General features: G+C 36.4%; 1 protein-coding gene across 2 annotated transcripts in view; it reads left to right on the forward strand.

The window, feature by feature from the left end:
- CCDC85C (coiled-coil domain containing 85C) overlaps positions 1-20959 on the forward strand; it is a 190264-nt gene that overhangs the window by 151522 nt on the left and 17783 nt on the right. For both annotated transcript variants that reach the window (XM_051978410.1, XM_051978408.1), the window contains exon 3: positions 19237-19341. In XM_051978410.1, the coding sequence (XP_051834370.1) occupies positions 19237-19341 (105 nt within the window). The remainder of the gene's footprint in view (positions 1-19236; positions 19342-20959) is intronic.

Here is a 20959-nt window from a genome sequence, read left to right on the forward strand (position 1 = left end):
CCTCAGACACTTATTGTCTATCTTTGGGCAAGCACTTTTCCTGTTTGCCTCTGGTACATCAACTTTCAAATAAGAATGATATCACCTATTATCTTCCAGAGTTATGAGGATCAAGTAAGATAATATTTATGAAGTTCCTTGTAGTGTATAGTAGGAACTATATCAACACTAATTATTATGATAACTATTATTATTATTACTACTTTTTTCAAATTCTTCATTATCCTAGTTGCAGGTAGATTCCATTGGCCTGTTAGTATGTTTATAGAATATCTTACAGCTTATAAAGCACTTTTCCATCCATTACTTAAGTTTATCCTTACAACAGCTCCAGAGAAATTGGTAGGGTAGAGAAAAATTATAATCTTCCCAATTTCACAAAACTGAAGTGACTTTGCCAAAATGATCCCAAATAATTGTTTGCACTAGGACTGCTATGAATCTAACTTCAAACCTAGCATTAGTCCCAGTATATCATACTTTAGTTTTTTGGGTCAGGAGATGTAACTAGGGCCAACAAGTTAGGTGATTAAAATCATGTGTCAGGCCTTGAGGAGGAACATTGACACTGTGGAAAGAGTACCAGGATAGGAACAAAGAAATGCAGGTGTGAGTTGCAATTGGAGTATTATTATCTCTCTGAGAGACTATCAGTTTTTAAAATCAAAGGTTTTTTGTCAGTCCTTGTTCATGTATGCGTCCTTTAATATTTGTCCATCTCTGTGCCTGTATGTTAACTAAACCTTAAGCCTGAAATTCATTCCTTTTTTTATCTTTCTTAGAATCCCCAATTACCTTCAAAGCTCAGCTCAAATACTGCCATTTCCATAAAACTTTCCCTGACTTTTTCACACCTCTAGTCCCTTCCCTTCAAAATTACCTTCTATCTTATTTGGTATATAACTTTATTTGTATTTGTGTCTTCTAGCTAGATTTAAATTCCTAAAGGGCAGAAACTATTAGATTTTAGTTTTTTCTCTGTTTCCAGAATCCAATACAGTACCTGGTTTATAGAGGGTCTGTAATAAAGTGCTTGTTGATTGATTGACTGTCCCTTCCAACTGGATATTCTTCCCCCCTTTGTCTTCAAAGATACCTCACTCCCTTGGTTCTCTTTCTCCTTGTCTAATGGTTTCTTCTGTCTCTTTCAGTGGTCATCATCCTTGGCCCAAATGATTCCCAAGCAGCTATTCTTAGACCCCCTTCCTGTCTTTCTCTGCTGTCTCTACTGTTACCAACAAAATACCTGAGAGACCATTTCTGAGCAATTAATAATAAATTTATCAATTAGGCTAGCTAATGATCAACAAATTTATCATCAGTGGTTTCTCTCAAAGACCCCCAGTGGAGACAGTGAATGCCTTAAATGCCTTTGTAAAAGGGAATGCCCCTGAGAAATGAAAATGAACCCTGAGTGGTGGACATTTAATGAGGAGGTAGACAGGTAATCCTTTGCTTCTCCTGCTGAGAACAGGGGCTTGATGTTGAGACTCAGCCACCTCTAACAATCTGGATGGGGGAATCCATCTCCATCCAGACCATTCTGGTTGAAGTTTTCTCTTTCATAAGTTGGATCACCCTAAATTCTAATGGAGGGGTACAAGTACAGGGGCTCATTACCTTTGGGTAAGAACTCACCTAGAATAAATTCTGTTTACACTCTAAACAGAAATGAAGCCTTTTAGTTTGGGGGGGAAGCATATTCCCTGAAGGGTAGGGGTAATCCCAATAAGCCATTTACTTCAGAGACTGATCTTTTACTGTAGCTGGCTCTCAGTGTATATAGGGATGAAAAAGCCTGGATCCTAATTTAATAATCATTGTTAATATTATAGACAAATAATTTCTCTCACTATCTTCTTTTTTTAAAATGTCATTTATTTGATTTTTAATTTATGGAATAAAACAACCATTTCCATAACATAGTATTTTAAAAAGTGATTAAACATGAAACTTCAAATTTTATGTCAAACTTGCTATTCTTTTTAAATATATAATAATGTTATATAAATTTACTTATTTTCTTCTCTCAATTCCGAAAATATACCATAACTTGTTCAGGCTTCCTCCAATTGATGGGTATCCCTGCAATTTCTAGTTCTTTGACACTACAAGGAGAACTGCTATAAATATTTTAGAATATATAGGTTCTTTTCCTTTTTCCCTAACCATATTTGGAAATAGGCTTAATAATAATACTGCTGGGCCAAAGGATATAAGCAATTTAATAATTATCTGGGCATAAATGTAGCTTGTTCTCCAAAATGGTTGTATCTGTTCACCAATTCCACCACTGAATTAGTGTCCTAATTTTCCACATCCTCTCTAACATTTGTTGCTTTTTCCTTCAATCATCTTAGCCAATCTGATAGGTATAAAATGATAATCTCATGGTAGTTTTAATTTGCATTTCTCTAATCAATAATGATTTCAAGATTTTTTTTAATATGACTATAAATTACTTTGATTTCTTCATTGAAAACTGCCTGTCCTTCTCTTTTGACCATTTATCAGATGGAGAATGATTCATATTTGACAACATTCTTTAGATATTTGAGATATGAGATCTTTATCTGAGTAGGTGTCCATAAATTCCACTCTCCATCTTCCCTCATCCATTTTCTACTTTCTTTTGATCTTGGCTACATTTGTTCTATGTTTACAAAACTTTTTTAATGTAATGAAATGATCCATTTTACATCTCACTGCTCTCTATCTCCTGTTTACTTATAAATTGTTCATCTATCTATAGGTCTGATAAGGAATGTTTCATGTTCCTCACATTTTCTTGTAATATCTCTCTTTATTCCTAGGTCAAGTATATATTTTGATTTTATATTGGTAAATGGTGTAAGGTATTGGTCTCTCACCCTTCTCTTCTTATTCTCTTTTTTTCTCCACCCTTGAATTTTATAGTGGTTGTCTATCTGTGTATGGCAGTAGGTAATAGAAGGGAGACAAATTGTTTGTATTAACCATTTTCTTGGCATTTTTTTTAGAGTTAACCTTGCACTATTAATGAAATGTCATGTTTTGATGATTTTAGAGCTTTTCCCAGTGTGTGACCATACTCTGTCCCTTTCTAGGTAACAAGCCGCCACATCCGGTCAAGGAGCTGGCTTCAGGTAGAGAGGCATGCTGTGTTTTGGAGCTCTGGGCTGCAGTGTCTGGGGTTCAGGCAAGGGAGGTGTGCAGTGTTTTTGGTTGATGTCTTCTGGATGATATCTTATATATCTTATTGAGTGACTCCTTTCTGGACTAGCTTTTTCCTCTTTTTCCTCATGTGATAGATTACCACCTTCCAGTTCTTCTAAATGTCTTTTTGTTTGTTTGTTTGTTTTGCTCTTAAACATGTAGAAGACCATTCCCAGGACTTGCAATAGTAAAGACAGCTCTTAGATCTTATCTTATTCTCAGCATCTGCTTGAGGAAACAAGGCAGGCGTTATTGTCCCCATTGTATAGATAAAGAAACTAAAGCACTGGAAGGTGATTCCCTTATTAATAATAATGATTACTCACCTTTATCCAGCCCTTTACAGTTTGCAGACTGCAGAGCAGACCAACGATATGGGCAACTTTCAGGTTGGGGGCCAGGAATGTTAAGGCCTCCTTTGTTATAATGTCTAAGAGTTTAATCATCACCTTGACCTACATGGTAGGAACAAAGATACATATGACTGGGATAAAGTAGACATTAAATATCTGAAATAGAACTTATGTGCTTCTGTTTGGTACCCTGGAGTACGGGTAGGGGTCCGAAGTGATTATCTAGTTAAATTCCTCCTTTCTCCTCTGTGGAACTAGAATAGGCAATGAGAAATTTGGGAGAATCAGCATGATATAAGAGAAAGATTCTAGAATTAGAATCCAACACTCATCTGAATCCTGACTGCCTTTTTTTGGTGAGGTGACTATAAGCAAATCCCTTTGCTTCTCTGTGACTGAGTTTCATCATCTATAAAATTGAGATACTAATAATACCTACATTAGCTCACATGCTGGGTATGTGAAAAGGCAGTATAAATGGTAAAAAATTATGTCAGTGTGAATTATTATTATACTTCTCCATTTGTTCAACTTTGTGACACCTCATTCTCACCCTGGGAGTCACCCTAACTTCCTCCAGAAAAAAAAAAAGTATTGGAATAAGTTTGTTTTTTAAATTCATATGTATGCAATTTAGCTTTTGTTTAGGGAGAAAGGGACCTTATTTGGACACTTCTTGAAATAATTGAGGACACAATGGAGATGTTAATTAATGCAGGCTTTAGAATTATTGAACTAAAGGAAATAGAATCTTAGATCTGACTCCTAGATTAGGACAAGTTTCATCATCTTTACTTCATCTCTTTGACTGCGTCTTTCTCATATTTTATCATATATGTAATATGTAGCATATAATTTTTATTCTCCACATATATTGTTTTGTTCATTTTTTTTTCAATAGTATCCAATTCTCCATGAACCTATTTGGCAAAAGATAATGGAGTGGTTTGCCATTGCCTTCTCTGGCTCATTTTTTACAGATGAGAAAACTGAGATCAATTGGGCTTAAGTAACTTGCCTAGAGTCATACAGCTAATAAGTTTTTGAAGTCATGTAATCAAAAGTTCCAAAGTTATATATAATCTTTTAATTGCAAAATTTCATGGCTTTCCCCCAATCCTTATCCTTTTTCATCTCTCTGTAGCATTTTTCTCCTCTTGGATACTGTCTCCTTTCTGGATAATAATCCAGACTCTGCTCTTATTTGGTCCTTCTCCTTCCTCTTCTTTGCTAGTTCATCATTCTTGTCACATTCACTAACTGTGAGTATGCCCCACGCTTCTGTCCTTTTTTCTTCATACCTCTCTCATTTGGTGATCTCCTCAGTTCCCATAGGTTTCATTTTTCATTCTAAAGATGACTCTAAGATCTGTGTGTTTATTCCAGGTTTTTCTCCTAAATGTCAATCCCCTATCATGATTGCTTTTTGACTATTTTAAATTAGATATCCTGTTGGGATTTGAACTCAACAGGTTCAAAACAGATTATTATCTTTCCTCCCAATCCTATCCTTTTTCTGACCTTCCTTTTTACTGTCAAGAATGTTACCATCCTTCCAGTTCTTTAGGTTCATAATCTCTCAAGAAGAGGAACAGCATGGGGGCAAAAAAAAAAAAAAAATGTCAGTAGGCTAAGTGAAATTTTAAGAGTTGTCTTCATCTTTTAGATCTGTTTTAGCACTAATCTATGATGTAGTACATCTGTATTTCAATAAAGTATTTTACAATACCTTTTCAAAAGTAGAATATAATACTAACTAAGGAGCCATAGTAGGTTCCCCATGGCAGCTTTTCAGATGGAGGGTAGATAACCACATTTTTAGGGACTTCTGAAAAGACATTTATCAATCAGTAAAAAAAATTTTAAGGGCCTACTTTGTGTTAGGCACTTATGGCACTTATAATTCAATTGGAGTAGCTCAAAGGAAATATAAGATGTGCAAATTTCGAGACATCGCTACTTCAAATGTTCTATTTGTGCCTGACCTGTGATAAAACTTTCTGAGCTCATATTGTCTGATTGGCCACAACGGACCCTCTGTACTTTGACCTCAGCATAGTGATGTCTTTTTGTTCATCTTTAAGAATGAAGGACAACAACCAATCAACCAATGTGCCAGACACTTATAGGTTGGAATAGATGGCCTTTCAACTTTTGAGTTCCTATGACTAGAAACTAGATTTCCTGAAGTATATTAGTCAAGTGCTATTTTCCCCTCCAGTTAAGTAAGTTTCCTAATTTCAGTAACTGCAGTTTCTGGCAGATGGAAATTGTTCAGATTTTTTTTTTTTTGAAAAGTCTCCACAAGATAAACTCAAGTCTAATGAATATGTTCATTCCTTTCCACTCCCTCTTCTTCCTGTCCTCAATTATGGGCGTTATGATGGATGATTAAAGGCCTGGAATTAATTAGGGCTGCTAGGGCCCAGCCCCAAGCACTCCGCTTCACATGCTTACTAGCTTTCAGTAACATTTTGTTAGATGCTTGGATTTTACCTTGGTGACCTTTCTATGTAAGCATTTCCCTGGGGATGTTAAGTCTCTCTGTGTTGTGATGACATACATGAATTATCCAGAGACTGCAGGGCATCCTTACCTCTCTTGACATTCCTAGAAAGCCCAGATCCTAAATCCTGCCTTTGGCTCTCTCATTCTCATTCTACTCACACAATTTTTTATGGTAACCCACTTGAATAACAGAGTCACAGGCAGTTCTTGCCTGGGTTTATTACCTTTAGATTAATTTAGCTTACATTTGCTATGTACTTCATATTCATTTTCTTAGGAAATTCCCAACAGACAATGATACTGTCTTGTGCAGATAGTGAGCCAACTTTGGAGTTAGCATGATCAGGGTTAAAACCTGTCTCTAACATCTTCTATTTGTGTAACCCTAGCCTTGGGCATAAGTCACTTTTGCTTCTCTCAATTCCCCAAACAATATTCATATTAAAAGCTACAGATCTACTGCAGAGCTACATTGATAGAGGAAATTCCCTTATTGGAGGATTTTTATGCCAGTGAAATCCCAAGTTCTGACAGTATTCCTATTTTATAGATGAAGAAGTTGAGGCTCAGAGAAGGCAATTGACTCTAGTAAATGAAAAAATTGAGCATGTAATCCCCATATCTTCTGACTGGGTCAGACTCCTTAACACTTTTTATTATACCATGCTGTCTCTAAAAGTCCTGTTGCTAATAGAATCATTATTGAATCTCATCACACGGATGAAGTCAGAGAAGGCAGCCATAGAGCTAGAAGGGATCTTATTGTTGTTCTTTTTTTTTTTTTTTTTTTTTTTTGTTGTTGTTGTTGTTGTTGTTGTTTTTGTTGTGTCTGACTTGTCTTTTGGGGGTTTTCTTGCCAAAGATATTGGCGTGGTTTGCTATTTCCTTCTCCAGCTCATTTAACAGATGAGGAAACTGACTGAGGCAAATAGGGTGAAATGACTTGCCCAGGATCACACAGCTGATAAGTGTCTGAGGCCACATTTAAACTCAAGAAAATGAGTCTTCCTCACTTCAGGTCCAGTACTCTATTCACTGTATTGCCCAGCATGTCTACGTCGCTGCCTTAGGATAGATTTTGGAGATTATCAAATCATTTCTCCTAATTTTACAGATGCACAAATTTAGGAGGTTAAAAACCTTTACGTTGATAAGTAAATTTACACTGATTAAATAAGTATCTAAGGCAGGATTTGATCTTAGATCTCTGTTCTAGAGTAATTTATCCACCACACCATTGAGCTAAGCTCTGAGGGAAGCAAGTAATAACTGAAGCCACCTGTTCTGCTAAGGGTCCCAGCCTCTTTGCATTTATTAGAACTGAATATTTAGGCTAGTGAATATTATGGAGTGTCCCTTTCTGTCACTTGAAAAGGGCTTTAGTCTTGGGGAAAGGGAAAAACAGTAAAAGTCAAATGAGCCCTAATTGTGGCAGAGTGATGTAGATCTGAGGAGGTCGGGGAAGGGACAGCCCTACTCCTGTATCTCCTCTTGTTCTTTGTGTGTCCCTGGTGAAATATTGTGCTTTAAACTATTCAGTGAGTCTCCTGCAATCTTGGGTGAAGAGTATAGAGAGGATGAGGCCATGTGTTCATGACAGGATCCATGTCAAATGAACCTTTGACATGCCCTTCTGCATTTGTTGTCTTGGTTGGGTCTATGTTGTTAGTGATGCATAAAGGAGAGTGGATTGATTGGCCTTGGAATTGGAGGACTTTGGAGCTAATTTTGGCTCAGCTGACTGGGTAAATCACTTTAGCTCTCGAGATCCCAGCGTTTTTCTCCATAAAGTAACTTGAATCACATTATTTCTAAAGTCTTTTTGAACTCTTTTTTTCTGCATTCTGTGCAGAAAATTCTGTGATTCAAATTACGTGATCTCTCTAGGGTCTCTCTAGAGTGAGGCAGACTTTTTCCAAGGTCTTTGTTGATTTAAGTTTTTTACATTGCAGGATAAGGGAGAAAGGAGCTGATTGAGAGAGACAGGCTTGGATTATTAGTTGGGTTTAGTTAATTGGATTTAAAAAAACATCCAGATCTATGAGTCAGTCACCAAAATCTTTTTATAAGTAATCCTCCATTCCTTAGGATACATCTCCCTACCTCACAAGTCCCTGCTGTTTGAAAGACATCTTTTCTGTCATTATGGAAGATAAAATCTTAATCAGTCAGTCAACAAGCATTTGTATCAGTCACATACTGAAACACAAAATACAGAGAATGAAAGAATCTCTATTGACAAAGAACCTGCGTTCTAATGGCAGAGACAATCATATATAAAAATTAAGAGAGTTTAAATAATATACATACATATCTATCTATCTATTTCAAGATACAAGGTACAAGGGAAGGGCATTCATAGTTGAGGAATCTGGAAAGGCTTTCTAAAAAATTTTTTAAATTTAATTTAATTTTATTCAATTTAATTTTAATTTTTCATTCCAAATTGTCTCTTTCTCTTTCTCTCTCCCATTGAAAAGGCAAGAATTAGTATATCCTTGGGACAGCTAGATGATACAGTAGAGTACTGACTCTGAAGTCAGGAGGGTCTGAGTTCAAATTCAGTCTCAGACACTTAATACTTATTAGCTATGTGGCCTTGGGCAAGTCACTTAATCCCAATTGCCCTGCAAAAAAACAAAAACAAAAAATCCCCCAAAGATCCAAGAATTACCATACCCATTATCCATATGAACTAAAGCAAAATATATTTCCATATTAGCTATATTCCAGTGGGGGATGGGATGGGGATGATCAGAAAAGAACAAGAAAAAGAAGTAAATATGGTTCAGTCTGTACTCTTAATCTAACACTTCCCCATCTAGTGATGGAGAGCATTTTTCATCATAACTTTTTTTTCAAGTTGTGGTGGAGTTACTGAGCCTTTTATTATCCTTACAATATTGTTTTTACTATGTAGATTGCTCTCTCTTCTCATTTCACTTTACATCAATTCATGAAAGTCTTCCTATGTTTTTCTGAAACCATCCACTATATCATTTCTTATAACACAATAGTATACCATCACATTTATGTCCTATAACTTATTCGGTCATTTCCAATCGATGAGCACTTTGGTTTTCAATTTTTTTTTTTGCCACCACAAGAAGATCTGCTCTATTGAAATTTCTGTCCCAGAAAGGCATTTTGGAGAAAATAGTGCTTGAGTTCCACATTACAGGATGAGAGGGATTCTGTGAAGCCTGGGTATTCTGGAGTATGTTCTATGCATAGGGAAGGATCCATGACAAGATATGGAAATGAGAGATGGAGAATCATGAGTGAAGAACAAAATGAAGAATAGTTTCTTGGTTGCCAGAATGTGGGAGAGGGAGTAATGTCTGGTAGATCTGGAAAGATAGCCTGGCACTTATGTGGATTTATTAGCTAAACATAGAACTTGTATTTTATTGTAAAGGCAGAAAGGAGTTACCAGAGCATTTTCTGCATCTATGATCTCCTTGTTTGTATATGTCAGCTACTTTTTAGAGGCTGCAGAAGAAATGAGACATGACCTTGCCTGCTACTTACTGCCCTATGTGACTTTCAACAAGTTAGTTAACTTTGCTGGCTCAAGTTCCGGCATCTACCTTTGATTAGAAAATCTTTGCGGTCCCTTCTAGCTCTAAACCCTGTTACGTAGGAATAAGAAACTTAGCAATCAATTGGTAGCATTAATTGACTTATTAAATATACCTTCATGGAGCCTTTATTATGGATAAGGCCCTGTGCTTGGTACTGTAAGAGATTTAAAGACAAATAAGCCACAGTAACATCTGGCTTAAAGAATGTCACAGTCTAGTGAGTAATAAAAGATTTGTATACACATTACTATGACCCTTCATGTAGATCCCAGTGCTATAAGAGAGGTATAAACAAAAGCTTTTAAAGTTCTTAGCAGGAGGAGGTGTGGATCATGGACCAGCTTGCAGATGGAAAATGCATTTGAGCTTGGTTCACAAAGTCCAAAGAAATACTAACCTTGGAGTTGGATGATCTGGATTCTGACTCTGCCCTTGGCTTTCAAGTGACGTTGCATATGTCGCTTGCCATCACTTTTCTCATGCTTAACTGAGGGAATTGGACTGGATTGCCTAAAATTTCTTCCAGTTGTCAATTTATGACGTTATGACTTTTCCTGTGTGTTTAGCAAACAAATAGCTGCTTCGTGCTTCAGTGATCTGTCATCTCATTGACATGGGCATTTCCCTCTCTTGGTACGAATCAGAATCCATTCAGTCCTTCTTATCCTATGTGATTCTTGTCCAAGTGCTTCCTTAAATCCTCCAAAGTGCTCTCACCCTGGAGATCTTTTGATGATTCTCTTTAAGTTTCAAGGGTGCAGAGTGATACTATAAGCAAATTAGGAGAGCAAGGAATAGTCCACCTATCAGACCTTTGGAGAAGGGGGGGAATTTATGGCCAAAGAAGAGCTAAAGAACATTATGAAATGCAAAAAGTTTTATGCCCAGACAATCAAAATGCATCTAAGATTATTTTCCAAGGTGGGAAATTTTTTTCCCTATATCCAGTGTTTCTCATAAAGATCTCATTTCTAAAATATGCAAAGAACTGAGTCAAATTTATAAAAATAGAAGTTATTCTCCAAACTGATAGATGGTCAACTGATATGAACAGACAATTTTCAGATGAAGAAATTAAAGCCTTCTGTAGTCATATAAAAAAAATGCTCTAAATCACAATTGATTAGAAAAATGCAACTTAAAACAACTTTGATGTACTACCTCATACCTCTCAGATTGACTAAGCTGACAGGAAAAGATAACAATAAATGTTGGAGGGGATCTGGGAAAACTGGAACACTAATGCATTTGGTGGAGTTGTGAAATGATCCAACCATTCTGGAGAGCAATTTGGAACCATGCCCAAAGGACTATCAAACTCTGCATACCCTCTGATCCAGCAATGTCTCTACTAAGTCTGTATCCCAAAGAGATTACAAAAGAGGGGAAAGGACCCATATGTGCCAAAACATAGCAGCTCTTTTTGTGATGCAAAGAATTGGAAAATGAGTAGATGTCCGGTAATCAGGGATGGCTGAATAAGTTATGGTATGTGAAAGTAGTGGAATGTTATTGTTCTACAAAAATTGATGAACATGCTGATTTTAGAAAGTCTTGGAAAGATTTGCATGAACCGATGCTGAGCAAAATAAGGAGAATCAGGCAAACACTAACAGCAAAATTGTGTGATAGTCAACTGCGACAGATTTGGTTTTTCTTAGCAGTTCAGTGATCCAGGTTTCAATAAACTTTGGATGGAAAACACCATCTGCATCCAGAGAAAACTATGAAGACTGAATGTAAATCAACACATGCTATGTTCATTTTTTCCCTCTTTTTCTTCTGTTTTTTTTTTTTCTTTCATGGTTTTCCCCTTTTGTTCTAATTTTTCTCTTCCGACATGATTCATAAAGAAATAAATAAAAGAGTACATTATAATCCCTCCAGTATTGTTTTTTACATGTAACTGGGGAAAATGAAATTTTAAAAAAAGTTTCAAGGGTACAGATGTAACATTTTTGTAATCTATCTTCCAGCTATCTTTGTTGCTACATAATCAGCCCACCACTTCTTTGTTCAAACATGTCCTTGATAATACCTTTCATAATATTGTTTGTATAAACATATGGAAGTATGTTTTCCCACCTCTGCCAATACCAGAACTGCCAATTATCACATCCTATTTACATCTACCAATATTCTTTGGATCACCTGTATCTGTTACTCTCCTGAAATTGTAGTATTTCTTAATTCTCAGCTGTGTCATATTGCTGGGTACCAAATGGACTTTTACAGTGGCATGCTGCTTAGGATCTGTAAGGGCTCTGTGCCATTTTCCTGAATGATCTCCTAGTCAATTCCTGGTTTATTCATTTTTTGCTGCACCCACCCAAATGTTGTACATGTGTATATATATATGTGTGTGTGTTCATGCATGTGTGTCTATGTGAGCATGGCTAATGGCATAATGGATAGAATCCTGGACTTGGACTCAGAAAGATTCCTTTTCCTGGGGACAGATTTGGGGTGTGACTCTGGGCAAATCATTTAACCCTATTTTGCCTCGGTTTCTTTATTTGTAGGATGAACTGGAGAAGGAAATAGTGAACTTCTCCAGTATCTTTGCCAAGAAAATCCCAAATAAGGTCACAAAAAGTTGGGAATGACTGAAAAGCAACAATGTATATATGTGTATAATGTGTGTGCGCATATATCCACTTGTATCTGTATATATGTGTGTGTGTGTGTGTATATATATATATATATCTAGAAGTGTTTATGAATGTATGTATATATATTTCAGATATATATGTATATAAATATATGTGCATCTGTGTGAGTGTGTGTGTATATCTGTGAATTATTCTTTAAAAGCCAACCTAGTGCTTGATAATGAAAGATCTATGACTATAAGCTAGTCTCCATATCACCTTGTTACATAGGAATGGCTTCTGTGTTTTTTGGCCACGCTTTCTTTCATTTATGGAATGAACAAAATGTTTTTATCTAAAAAATGCATATTTCCAGACATCTGTGTATTCACTCAAATGATGTTACTACTGAGAAATGATACCTTAAGTACAATTGGTTCTAGTCAAGCAATTTCAGCTCTTGCCTCATTTTAGGGATGAAAATGAGGCGAGGTAATTTCATTTTGTGACTGAAGTGATAATGCAAATACCAGGGGGTTTTAATTTGGGTCTAAGTAGAATAATGGTTAATCATTTTTGTGCATCATTAGTTATATTGCCAGTTAATGAGGGATTTCACATTTCTCCTATCTGGATTTAGGACTTCATCAATTCAAGGATCATAGAGTTAAAGCTGGAAGGGAACATATAGGTCATCTAGTTGGATCTTCTTATTTTATAGATAAGAAAACTAAGACTAATAGAAATCAAATAACTTAATCTACCTTACACAGCCAGAAAGGAGGGGCAGGAACTAGGCCCCCTGATTCCAAATCTCTTGCATCACACTGCTAAGTTGTAGTCATATGTGTTTATAAATGAACAGAGTGCACATGGGAAGTAATTAATTGCAGCTTGTTAATTAAAAAATTTCTATTTCTTAAGAAATAGGGTGTTTTCAGGATTTAACCACATGAATGCTGCTTAATAAAGCCATTTCATTTAAGGAGTTGACAGTGTCCTGTCAAGAGGGATGAATCCAACTAAGAAGAAATGAGATTTGGCATGTCAAAGAGGAAAATGATGTCAGTACTTAGACCCAGGATATGGGATCAGTTCTCCTAAGTAATGAACAGTTCAACCATTTTCCCTTCCATGCTTCTAGATGGCCTGTTTATGGAGGATGCAGCTCCAGGAAGCTAGCTATCATTTAGACAGGGCTGGGATTAGCATAGGTGCTAAGCATTTTTAAACTTGAAGTCACAGGGAGATAGATTATTAAGAAATACTTAATAGAGTTGTCTGTCAATGCAAGGGGCCTTGGGAGGTAGTGAAATCATTGTTAGCACGAGGATGTTTGTTTGGAAACTGAATGTTGAAAAGTATTCATGCTTAAGCTGAGAATTGAACTAAGTGATCTCCAAATTCTTTCCATCTGTGATAGCCTTATATTTCTAATGTACCTTACATTCTATTATCTTTGGTCCTTTCTACCTTAGTTATTCATCTTATAAATCCAACAGCAAATTACCTGTTACTCTAGGATGTTCTTTTCATGTTTTGTCTTGCAAGATGATGTGATCATTCTAAAGGGAAAATAATAAGTTGGGATACCTGGTTTCTGTATATAATTTTAAGATTTGGGAAGAATTTTATGATTAATTTAGTCCAACCCCTACCCAAACCATGAATCCTCTACATCATCACCAGCTCTGCTATTAACTAGTTATATTGTCCTTGAACACACTTCTCACTAGATCTCAATTTTCTTATCTATAAAATGGGGGGTATGTACTAAATTAACAATTACATTATTCATTAGGTTTACAGGTCTGTTTGATCTCAGAAGGTATCTAATTTAGCTTCTCCTCTAATGTATAATGTATAACCTTTCCTGATAGATGAACAGCTAGCCTCTGCTTCAATATATCCAGCCAATAACAAAGAACTGAATACTTCATGAATCAACTCGTTATGCTGTTGCTCACTCTGATCATTAAAAGTTCCTTACTATATTGATTTGAAATCTACCTTCTTTTACTTCTTTTCCTGGGCCAGAGGTATACAGGTCAAATCTAATTACTTTACTTCATGACAACCCTTCACATACTTGAAAACAGACATCATGTTTTACTGAAGTTTATTTTATTTTATGTAAATCTTTTTGGTTTCTTCAGCCATTCCTTATATAACATGATTTCTATTCCTCTCACCATTCTGATCCCCTCCACCCTCAGTTCCTGCTTCTTCATTTAGAGATCCAAAGCTTTTTCCAGCCAGGTGTTTTGTATTAAACTCTTAAGGATCCATACTCAACATATGGCAAATACATGTGTTCCTGGTGGCCTCTAGCCTTAACTTGTCTCACACAGATGAATCGTTGCCATTTCCAAATTGTCCAGTTACTTACAATTTCTCTTCTCAACAGGAGCTATTGCAAATCTAAATCCTAGGAGTTTATTTTACTTTTATTCTTTCTAGTCTTCCAGCTGAGAGACCATCCTCTTCCTTCCTCTCCCTTCTCCCCACATATCAGTGAGAAAAGTGCTTCAGTATTGATCACTCTAGCATTCTCTTCTTTACCTGCCTTCCCAGATCGGGTCTCTTGTCTCACTTTTTTTTTTAAACATGCAGTAAAGGTCTATTCATGAAACATTCCATTTAATTTTATTATCCTGATAGTTTCCCCTCTGCTCCTTTGAAGTGCAAGGTAGCATTTCATTCAGAAAGGCAGCTTAAAGGTTGAAATGGAGTAAAGGAGATGGAAAAGATCATGTGTTTTGTATCAGTCAAAATCTGGGGATGGTGCTTGCTGTATTCTGAAGGAAACATGAAACTTAATGAAAAATTTTATTGGGACTTCTTTGATTTTCTTCTTATATCTCAGATTTTTTTTTCCTTTCTTTAAACCTCTAGCCTCCTTTTCTCTACCACTTCTCCTTTCCTTCCCACCCCTGTCCCTTTCCTGGAAAGTTGCCCAGTCCTTTCTTTTTTCCCTTGGGAACATGAAGTAAAATGCTGGGAGAAAGCTCACATATAAAATGATCATCCTTTTATCCTCTAAAGTCTTACTGGGATCTCATTAAACACCCCAGACTCCTTTCAGTAGGGAACTATGTGGCACATCTGGGAACACACTGAGTGATTGAGTGAAGTCATTTAACCCTGCTTTGGACACAGAATAAACTTTTATCAGGAGTGTTTGTCTTTGGTGACATGTTGAGGCTCAAACATCATTCCCTGCAGTGCCCAATGTTTGTTGTTGTTTTGTAAGATCGGGGGGAAGGAAGGGGGAGTGAGGAAGATTTGGAGAGAGGAAGAAATATAGCTTTGGTTAAAAGAGAAATTTCAACAGTTTGCCTAGACAGGATCCATCAGGATTGCCAAAGATTCTATACATGGAAAGGTCAATATTTAAAGTTTTCAAAACCACAGTTACTGCAGATTGGGATGGCAGGGAGGCAATTAGCAACTGGAAAAGAGATCAAGAAAGGCTTTGTATAGAAAGTTTCATCTGTGTCTTACAGGAAGTGGGAAATGCTATAAGATGCAGAGAAAAGTTATTTCATGAGCAATGACCAGTGCACAAGTATAAAGATGGTAGATTAGGTGCCAGATAGAAGGAACAGAGAGAAGACCACTGGGCTGGACTATAGACTATGGCAAGGAGAACTGGGTATGCTGAACCTGGAGAAATAAGGATTTGGATTATAAAAATACTTTGAAAGCCAAATAGAATAATTTGTTTTATCTTAGAAGCAATGAGTTCTTTGACTAGAGAAGTGACATGGTCACATCTAAACTTAAGGAAAATCACTTAAGTAGAGAATTGATTGGTGTGCAGAAAAACTTGAGGTAGAGAAACTAAGTAGAGGCCATTATCATGGTCCAGACAAGCAATGATGAGGCCCCCAAATGAAGTAGAGGTTGTGTAAATAATCTAGAGATAAATGTGAGTAATGTTGAGGACAGAAATGGCAAGGTTTGCAAACTGTATATTTAGAAGCAGTAAATCATAGTAGAGTTGTGGGTTTGGAGTCAGAAAGCAGTTCAATTCCTGCCTTGACATTTAGCAACTGGTATGATCCTGGGCAAGTCAATTAACTTTTTATGAGCTTCAGTTTCCTCATTTTAAATGGAAGAGTTGAATGAAGTGGCCTCTTTCAGTCCCAAATCTGTGATCTTCTAAGTGGAATATCAGGAAAACTCAGCATTTTATGGTGATACCAAGGTGATAAATCTGAAAGATTAGAAAAACAGTGGTACCATCTAACAAATGGAGAAGTTCAGTTGAGAAGTGGATTTAAAGGGAAAGAGGATTTTTGTTTTAGATATGTTAGGTTTGAGGTATCTATGACATGTTGCTGTTCAGTCATTCAGTCATATATATAATTCTTCATATGATTCATGGCCCAACTATCCATGGGATTTTTAAAAGTGAACGAGAAAATCTTTACTATAGTGGTTTGCTATTTTCTCATTTACTTTTATGCAGGCCGGGTTTAGTATCTCACCCAAGATAACACAGCTAATGGCAGAGATCAGATTTGAATGATGGTATTTCTGACTCCAGGCCAGTGTTCTAATTATTGCACCAACTAGCAGCCCCCATCAATGGCATATCCAGTTTGAAATGTCCAGTAGGCATTAAGTGATGTGAGATTATAGCTCAGGCTAGAGACTGGGCCTTGTGAAGGGACCAACTTCTTTTTTAGGTTAATTAATTCCCTTAAGAAGTCAGTGAGACTATCCTCTGAATTTGATTGGTCAGAATGACATGGATTTTAAAAAACCCAACCTATGGATAGAGTTTGTTCCTGGTATTTGTTAGAATTCTTATTCCCCTGCAGAAGTCCTTCTAACTCAGGTCGCTGCCCTGAAAAATACCTGAGAGAATCTTCCCTTTAGGGAGAGAGGATCAGAGTATATTTGTAATGAATTATATCCTTTTGATGTTTTTGTGAGTAAATTTATTTTAACAGAATTTTAAGACCCTTGAGTATTTTCTTGAATTCTAAAGGCAAAAATCAGTTCCTGCTCTCAAATCTTTTGCAAACAACTGTACAAACAAGATCTATGTACAGGATCAATTGGGGGTATTCTCTGAGGGATGTCTCAGAAGGAAGATGAAGGAGTACTGGAAAAGATTTCCTGATAAAGATGGGAATGTAGCTTACTTGAAAGATGGGAACCTCAGTGGTCCAAAATGAAGTTGGGGGTACCTTCCAGACATGGGGCTCAGTCAGTGAAAATGCCCAGAATCAGGAGATGAGGTGTTGTCAAAAGAACAACAACAAGGAGGCCAATGGCACAGGATGTGGAGGAGAGGAGGATGGAAGAAGATTAACATTATAGGAAAGGGCTGAGTTATAAAGGGCTTTAAAAGCCAAGTAGAGAATTTTTTTTTTTTGATCCTTGACATAATAAGGTGCCATTAGACTTTATTGAAGAGGGGAGGTGATAAGGGTTAGTTTTGTACTTTAGAAAAATTAATTTGACAATTTAGCAGAAAGTAGACCAGAGTGGAGAAAGATTTGATATAGGGATAACAACCAGCAGGCTATTGTAGTAGTCCAGATATAAATGACTGGGGACTTGTATCAAGGTAGTGACCAAAAAAAGAAAAAAAATTAAAAAAAAAAAAAAAAAGGTAGTGACAGTGGCAGAGGAAAGAAGTGGCATATATAGTGGGGTGTGATAGATTCTAATGAGAGGCCGCCTAGGGTGGCCCAGTGGATAGAATACCAGGCCTGGATTCAAGAGAACCTGAGTTCAAATCTGGTACTTAGTAGTTTGCCTGTACCTTTGCCAAGAAAATTCCAAATGAGGTTAGAAATGACTGACTGACACCCCACTAATCTCCCACCACCCAAAAAAAGGAATCTAGTGAAAGTTTTTTTTTTTTTTTTTAAGGGTATGTTGAAGGCACTAAGAAATAAAATCAAAGAGCCAGGACTGAGATCTTTGTCTTTTTACTCTGCTAGGTTAGTGTTTTTCCCATTGAGTATCTATTTATATACAGTTTAGTTAAAGCACTTATATATCTCATTTTATTGAACCATTCTCAGTTATCTCCACTAAAGTGTGTAGAGGTGATATTAGGTACTTTAAACTTTTAGCTTAACTTTAAATCATTTTAGCTAATAAGAAGAGTTCATCACCATAGGGTTGGCAATCAAGCAGAAAACTTTTTTCAACACAGCAGCTCATAAAAAGCAGCTACAAAGGCTTGGAGGTACCTTTGTGGAAGGGGAGGGAGAGAAAAGTAGCTATGTTGATAGAGTCAATGACCCTAGAAAAACTGTAGTTATTTCTTGGTTAATAGATTTTTCTTCCAAGGCTGATGAAAGTGTAGTTCTATCATCTTGGGTTTTTGTTTCTGTTTTTTGGTTTGTTTGTTTAATCTCTTACAGCATTGTAATGATGGGAGCATTCAATTTATTGATTATTTCTACAATCATAGAATTTCAGTTCTGGAAGAAATCATAGAAGAGTGCTTTCTAATCATCAGATACTCACTTTAAAGGAAAAAAAAAAAACTAGAATTCCTACAAGATAATTGTTGTATCATTCATATTCATATTTTGAGATAATAGATGTTATGATGAATTAAATGACTTTAATATTTTATTAATCACAATAGTATTTGCAGACATTTGAAAATGCTGATTATATATGTTTTACAAACTGAGGATCGAAGAGTTTGTTATGTGTCAGAGGTGAGATTCATATCCAGGCCTTTCCTTATTCCACATTCATTGTCATTTCTAAAAAAAATACTTTTTACAGATTTATGAATCCTTTGCAATCCCTCTCTGTCTACCTTTTCACTTAACCTTTCAAGTTCCATGGGCCAGCAATTAGGAAGCCGTCTTAGTATGGCCTCATTTTCCAGATAGGAGAATTAACTTTTTCAAGAGAATATCAAGTTAATGGGAGAATCTAAACTAGAATATATTAAAATAAAAAGGTATTGCCCATAAACCATTTCACATGATTTCCCCTTTTTTCTTCTTTCCTATATAGCAGTCCAGTTCTGGGGACTTCAGGACTCTTCGGAAGGGGCTGTCTCCATATCACTCAGAGTCACAGTTATCATCGTTGCCGCAGTACCAGGATGCCCTGCAGAACGTAAGAGTCCTTGGTGCTGGCTAACTGGGGAGGTGTTCAGTGGACCTGGAGTGAAGCTTAGAGAGAATGTGGAAATATACTGGAATCTTTGGCTTAATACTTTGTGATCTTTATGTTTCCCAAATTTGCCGCATGCCTGCTCTGTGACCACTGAAAAGTCACTTGTGGATCTTATTTTGTTTTTCTGTATGATGGGGGGTTTGGAAACCTCTAAGGTCTGATAGAATTATGGTCCTCTCAAGCTAAGAGAAACTTTTCACAGACTTAGACACAGTACTTTATTCTGAATCAAGGTATTATTACAACACACAATCTCGTACAGTTAAATGATTTCTGAATGTGAGATTGCAAGGCTCCCTATGAGGTTCAAATATCTATGTGATGTTGGGGAAGTCAAATCACCTCATTGAGCTTTCATTTTGTTATCTAAACAATGAGAAGATTGAATTAGATGACTTCTAAGATCCTTTCCAGATTAAGTATGTGAAGTAGCTAAGTGACATAATGGATAGAGTCCTAGATATGGAGTCAGAAAAAAACTGAGTTCAAATCCAGCCTCAGACACACTGGACAAGTCACTTAATCTCTATCTCCCTCATTTCTTCTATCTCACCTTCCTCATAGGATTATAATGAGGCTAAAATGAGATAATATTTATAAAAGCACTTCAGAAACCTTAAAGCCCTATATCTAAATATCACCACTGGGGGCAGCTAAGTGGATAGAGCAGTGAGTTAGGAATATCTAAATTCAATTCCAGCCTCAGACATTTAATAGCTGTGTGACCCAGGGCAAGATACTTAATCCTATTTGCCTCAGTTTCCTAATCTGTAAAATGGGGAGGATAACAACATCTACCTTGCTGAGATAAGATCATTGTAAAGTGCTTAGCACCATGCTTGGCACTTAATAAGCACTATATAAATGTCAACTATTATTATTATATTAGTCATAGATTTTCTTCATAGCTAGGTAGCATAGGAGACAGAGCACTGGGTCTGGAATCAGGAAGAACTCAATTCAAATGCAGCCTCAGACAATTAATAGCTGTGTGATTCTGCACAGTGTATAGAGTGCTGGACCTAGAGTCAGTCAGGAACACTCATCTTTCTGAGTTCAAATCTAACCTCAGATACTTACTGGCTGTATGAGCCCGATCAAGTCATTTAACCTTGTTTCCCTCAGTTTCCATTTGTAAAATGGGCTGGAGAGGATAATGGCAAACCACTCCAGTGTCTTTGCCAAGAAAATCCCAAATGGGATCATAAAGAGTAGCTCACAACTGAAAAATAACTAAACTGCAACAATCTTGATACAAAGTTGCATATACTGTTATCAATTATGATAGAATCTTTATTAAGTGCTTACTGTATTGCAGGCAATATGCTAAACTTTGTGTGTAATACATGTAAACATGTGTATATTTAATAAATGTATTTATGTTTATGTATATACACATATGCATGTGTGTTTATTCTTAAGTTAGGAAAGAGAAAAAAGTTGTCTTCACTTTCTCCCTTCTCTATATCATTTATGCATTGTGGAGTCCAAATCCTTGCCCTGAGGAGCATGGACTGCTCTTTGTGTCTGCATGTACATATGTGTACATGTGTGTATA

The sequence above is a fragment of the Antechinus flavipes genome, chromosome 2 (genome assembly GCF_016432865.1).
Source record: "Antechinus flavipes isolate AdamAnt ecotype Samford, QLD, Australia chromosome 2, AdamAnt_v2, whole genome shotgun sequence".
Classification (NCBI taxonomy): Eukaryota; Metazoa; Chordata; class Mammalia; order Dasyuromorphia; family Dasyuridae; genus Antechinus; species Antechinus flavipes.